The following is a 5,667-nucleotide window of genomic DNA, read 5'->3' as shown; positions in this document are numbered from 1 at the left end:
GGGGTAAGCAGAAAAGGAAATGCACATGGACGCAGAGATGCTCAGAGAATCCAAGAAAGGGGGCGATGGGATCATTGTCCTCTTTCAGAGGGACAAAGAAGCAAAGAACCGCTAACGCCAAGTCCGTGATCGGTTGACAGTGGATTGGCAAAAGCTTAGTGGGGAGCAATTTGGTACCAACTGTTAACAGAAACACAGGCTCACCCTCAACCAGAATTTCCATTTCTAGGAAAATATCCTATAGAGATACATCTGTGAGGGCACAACAGAAGGGTTCTTCTGGAAATTGCCTAATTGCTCGTTAATAAAGGATCAATTAAGTAAGCCACAGAACGCCTACACATTAGAGCAGGGCCAATCATAAGAAAGTTAGGAAGTCTCTACATTCACATATATTTTTAGCTATATGTGCATATGTGTGTATGTAATACACACACCTAGGTCTCCCCCCAAACAAAATGCACTAGTGTACACAGAAGAAAATCAGGGATAGGGTAGAAGGATCACAGTGGGTGGCAATGTGGAGGTCTCTTTAGTTGTTAGATTTCCTACAAAAACCTAATATTTCGGTAATGGGGAGGAAAGTGTAGAGATTTTTTAGGACTATAGCTGCTGGCAGATCTTCGAGGGTCGTGAAATGGCCTCTGTGAGAAACTTAAGAGCCAGCAGAGATGCTGGCCAGGTTCCCAGAGTCACTCATCAGCCTACCGTGCGGGTGGACGCCACTGGGCTCGAGAGGTGGTGGGTAGGACGCAGCCCTGCTGACTGCACCCCCAGCACTCAGTCCTTGTGCGGGGGAGCTTGAGTGTCCCCCAGGCTCCGTGAAGGTCGGCCACCAGAAGGCGCTGGAGGCAAGGCTGTTAGCCCCCAGCACTTCCCAAAGGGATGGGGGCGGGTCCCTCCGCCCACGCTGTCAGGTTCAGCGGGTCAGGCCACCCCTGTCCTGGGCCCACAGCGCTACCCCGCGGGCAGGCAGGACTGGGGAGCTTGCGGCCTGGGCTGCAGCCCCGGCTCCCAGCCGGAGGGCTGAGTGGGGGGCCTGGGGAAGGGCGCCCCGCCCAGCGGCGCATCCGGCCCCGCCTCCTCCTGGAAAGACTATTTAGCTCTGGAGGTGCCGAGGCTCAGCGCAAGCAGAGTCCTGGACAGTCGGACGCGAGTCGGCCCTCCCCGGACTCAGAAGGCTCGCCACGGTGCGGCAGCAGCGCGGCCCCAGGCCAGGGCCGCCCGCGCACCTGTCTGCTCCCCGCCGGGTCCAGCTGTCGCCATGGCCCGGCTCCTGGCGGTCAGTCTTGGCTGCATCCTCCTCCTCTACCTGTCGCTCCCCGGCACAATGTCCCGCCGCCAAGGCGGAAGCCGGCGGCTTGCCCTGCCCCGGTGAGTGGGGCTCAGACCAGCCCGTCCCCTGGCCGAAGCCTTGGGAAACCAGAATGCCTGGGGAGGCCCCCCTCCGCCCCAGACCCTCCCCAGTTTCCCCACCCGCGCTGGGGAAGACCCTCCACCTGCTGCTGGGCTTTCAGCCTGAATGGAGGGCCAGCCCCCTGCCTTCCACAAACCCTGAGCAGTGAAAGAGGCCTCTAATTCTTTGCCTCCCTTCCTAGGCACTCCTTCCCCACCCCATTGGTAGAGTGCCCCCCCCCCAACAGGAGAGGTGCGCTAGGGAATGGGAGGCTGGAGTGGCCCCCAGGCCTGCCCTGGCCAAGGGAAGAGCAGAGGGCATAGTGACCCACAGGGGCCAGGTGCCCTTTGCTCAGGAAGGCGCAGGTGAATGGGACATGTGACCTGGGCTACTGAGATGGCTGAGTAGCCAGGACCTAAGCCCTGAGCTCCAAAGGGACCTGGGGCTTCCCCTGACAGTGCTCCGGGCAGAAAGTGGGTGGGTTTGGGGGGTCCCTTTCAGGGACCATCACGTTTACTTCCTCCATGCCCCTCTGCAGGGAGCCCCCAGTCAGGACCCCTTCCAGTGGCCTGCAGCCCCAGCTCCCTGCACCCCGGCCTGTGGTCTGGAAGCCACGCCAGGCTCTCCAGCCACAGTGGAACGCAAGCCTGGCCACCGCTATGGGTCAGCCTGTCCGGAATGGCCCCCGCCGACGCTTGGGCCCCCTCAGGCCCAGAGCCCAGTTCCTGCGGGCTGGCTGTGTGCTCGGCACCTGCCAGGTACAGAACCTCAGCCACCGCCTATGGCAGCTCATTGCATCGGCCGGCCCACGGGACTCATCCCCCATGGACCCCAGCAGCCCCCACAGCTATGGCTAAGGTAGGACAGGCTATGGCCCTGCCTGTCCCAGCCAGGTTCCACACCCCAACTGCAGAGCTACAGCTGAGCCCCCGGCCCAGCTCCCCAGAACTCCTGTAGGCAGCAGCAACTCCAACAGTGGCACGGGCCCCTGAGGAGACCCCCACCCCACCCAATACCCACCAGCTCCTGCAGCAACCAACTTTGAACGGCTTTGGACACATAAACCCATATGCAGGTATAGTCCTGGGCTGGTCTGCAGGCAGAGTCCATGTGCCCAAGAGGGTGGGACACATTGGGAGTGTGCAAACTTGGGGCAGGGAGAAGTAGGGGTGGCCAGCAGCACTAGATGCCAAAAAGGGCTTCAGAGGGAAGGGGTCTGGTGGGGCCGAAGTCAGGGTCCTGAACACCCAGGGCCACCTCTGGGCAAGCAGGTCAGAGGAGCTGAGTTTGCCCAAGCCAGCCCCTCCCTGCTCGTCCTAACATCGGCACAGATTAAGTCTTGGCTCTGGGCATGCACGTTGGCCTGCCCCCGTCCTCCACCAAGACTGGGAGGGCAGTAGGGAGGAGGACTGCACTGTGGTCCCCGGAGCCAGGTGAGGGAGGACAGGCCATGCTGGGAACTGCGCTGCTCCAGCTGCCACCTCTGGAGTCTGGGCCCCTGGTCATAAATGGAGACTCCTGCCCCATCCCTGTGGGCGGCTGGGGAGGAGGGGGAGGGTTTCAAGAGCCACACAGGGCAGTCGGAGCACAGCAAGGTACCCCTTCCCATTGCCCACAGCGAGGCAGGACTGGCATGGGAACCAGATCTCCCTGCCCAAATGGCTCAATTAAATCAGAACCACCATCACCTGGGGGGAGTTGCCAAATGAGGGTGGGGGTCCCACAGGCAACACAAACTCCCTGACCCCCACACTGCCCAGTGGGACCAGGTGTGGGAACACTTGGAGGCTGGAGCAGGCTTGCCCATAACCTGGGGTGGGGGCACTGGCCTAAAAAGATCAGAACAAGGCACAGCTTGTGTGATTTCCTTGGTGTGTGTCCCTCCAGGTGGGGCCTGTTGTTAGTTCCCCAAGTACTGACACTCCACGCATCTCAGGTATGACTCTGGGTTCAGAAAGGTGGTTTCTTTTATTTAGCATCACTCATGCAGCACTTATTTTGTCAGTTATTTTCCCGCATCACCCTCTCAGCCAACCTGTAAGGGGCACTATTGTTATCCCAACTCTAGGGGCAGAAACTGCAGCTACAGAGGCCGGGGATGAGCCCATGGTCACTGCAGCCCACCCACAGAGCGCCAGCTCTGGGTCACCGCAGGCCTGCCCCTCAGACCCCCGAACCCCCCCAAGGATAGGAAGCTCCTGGAAGTGCCTCCAGGACTCCCATCCCTGTGCTTGTTCTTCCAGCTCAGGGCTCACCTGGCCAGGTAAGGCACCTTCCCTCTACTAGGCCCTGTGGGAACAGTTCAGGCTGGTCCACGCTCTGCTGGGGACCTCCGTACACAGGGAGATGAACTGAGGACGACAGGGTCCCCGGGGAAAGAAGCTGTGAGCCCAGGCCCCAAGCCCACAGGAGGTGTTGGAGTGGCTGGGGGAGGCAGCCCGAAAGCAGCGAAATGTGGCTGGAACCCGTGGGCTGGGCCTCACAGCTGTGTGCTGTGGTCACTGAAGGGTGTCGGCAGAGCAGGCAGGGAGGGCATGTAGTGCGGACAGGGTGACGGGACCGGAGAATGAGGAAGAGAAAGGGGCCGCGTCGGCAGAGTCAGGAGCTCAGCTCTGCCGAGACGCTCCCAGGCTTCTGGCCCTGGGGCAAAGTCCTGGGCTTGCGTGTGGTCTGGGCGGCCGAGGATGTCCTGTCTGCCAGGAACACTGCCCCCAATGCACTCTCCTCGCAGTAACAGGCTGCCAGGCCCCCAGCATCGCCTCTCGTGTCCTCGCCAAGGCCTTGGGCTGCTTTTCCTTCAGGTGGATGGACTGTTGACCTTACCACATCTCATCACTGTGCCATCGCATCAGGTCACCGGCCAGGGTCCAAACATCACCCCTCGTGTCCACTGGCCCCTGAGCTTCAGGCCCTGTCCCAGCCACCTACCTGACGCCCCGTTGGAGGTTTGAGGGCAGCACGCAAGCTCCTGAAGCCCCCACAGCCTCCACTGCTTCCCCACTGCTCCTGCTTTGGCCAAACTCTCCTGTTCACCTAAAAATAAAAGTCCTTTCAAAGTGAGAGGCAACAAACATTTATTTGAGCTCAAAAAGAATATCTATTCGGGAAGCACTGATTCAGGCAGAAACCCCAGTGGTGTTCCCATGAGGAGACAAAGGCGATGGATATTTATGAGAAGGGGAGGGGACAGTGACATCACTGCTATTGGTGCAGATAACATAACATAATGATGCTAATTCTAAACAATGTTTGTAATTTTCAGCCCGGTAGCCATCAGTCCAGTAGTCACGACACCTGCTTTCTAGTTATCCTTGCGAACAGTTCTCTGGGACACGGTGTTGCTTTCGGCCCCGTCCTAAGGTTATTTTGCCCTCTTCTAACATTCCAAGGCTTGAGGCCTAAGACATGCCAGGCAGCTCCTCCGCATGGAAGCTTCGGCTCCACTATAAAGTGTCTCTGTTTATATTATTTTTACATTTTCATCCTCTTGACCAAGCTGTTTCCTTGAAAGCATGGCTGATCAATCATTAGAATCTGCAATAATCGGTTATTAAAAGCATAGTTGGTCCTCCATTGTCAGGTGGCTCATTTTGGGTCTGTCATCCCATTGTGGGTCTCTTGTCACCAGGAAGGCTCATTCTGGTTGTGGCATGTCCCACAGGAGGGACAGCAGTTTCCTAGGGGTTTTAGGCCACATTGGAGCAGCAGGAGCCCCAGCACAGAGGAAGGCTTTGCCGATGTGTTTCCTTCAGGGCAGACACCTTCTGTAGTTTCTGGAGGTTTCTCCCGTGAAGTTTCGTGGGCCTCACTGATCATCTCAAAACGCTGAGCAATCATTGTCAGAGCAGTGTCTTTATAACACTGAGCTGTGCAAAACAAAGGTTTATAATGGCAAAAAATTTATAATAACAAACAAAATGCTAAGTCCAGAGTGAAGAACAGATGTGAACCAGTCGGCAGTGCCTGAGGCCGGCAGCTGGAGACAGCAGAGAGCCGCGAGATGTCAGTGGGCAGGCACTGAGTGCCGTCTTTTGGCGTGTGCCCTGAGTTGATGTAGCACCATCTGCGTTTTACCAAGTGCAACGGGAGGTGATAATAGAACAAACAGGGCGTGCTCGGCTGGGCTGTGGTCCAGAGCAATGCTGCTGATATAACTCATGCACAGAATGTCAAGAGTGTTCCTGGTTCGCTCTCGCTGTGGCGCCATTGTAACACCTGCCCAAGGAAAAGTATTCTTTCAAAGCTGGTCCCTTCACTGGGGCTGACGTCAC

The 5,667-nt window shown here is 57.8% G+C and overlaps 1 protein-coding gene across 5 annotated transcripts; it reads left to right on the top strand.

Annotated features, from left to right (window-relative positions):
- Positions 1-986: 986 nt before the first annotated feature.
- On the top strand, positions 987-4,447 carry ADM2 (adrenomedullin 2). 5 transcript variants are annotated; one of them, XR_004424068.1, is made up of 3 exons: positions 987-1,374; positions 1,935-2,471; positions 4,198-4,447. XR_004424068.1 is itself a non-coding variant. In XM_033116262.1 (3 exons), exons 1-3 carry the CDS (start codon positions 1,265-1,267, stop codon positions 4,345-4,347), a joined length of 480 nt encoding a protein of 159 aa, XP_032972153.1. In that variant the 5' UTR covers positions 987-1,264; the 3' UTR covers positions 4,348-4,447. The 5 variants fall into 5 exon arrangements, 3 of the variants coding, with proteins under 3 accessions (XP_032972153.1, XP_032972156.1, XP_032972155.1); XR_004424067.1 differs by having other exon boundaries at positions 3,465-4,447; XM_033116262.1 differs by having other exon boundaries at positions 1,935-2,154.
- Positions 4,448-5,667: the final 1,220 nt, after the last annotated feature.

The sequence above is a fragment of the Rhinolophus ferrumequinum genome, chromosome 10, assembly GCF_004115265.2.
Source record: "Rhinolophus ferrumequinum isolate MPI-CBG mRhiFer1 chromosome 10, mRhiFer1_v1.p, whole genome shotgun sequence".
In the NCBI taxonomy this organism is placed as follows: domain Eukaryota; kingdom Metazoa; phylum Chordata; class Mammalia; order Chiroptera; family Rhinolophidae; genus Rhinolophus; species Rhinolophus ferrumequinum.
Note: the sequence above shows the minus strand (reverse complement) of the source record. Positions and strands in the feature narration are given on the sequence as shown.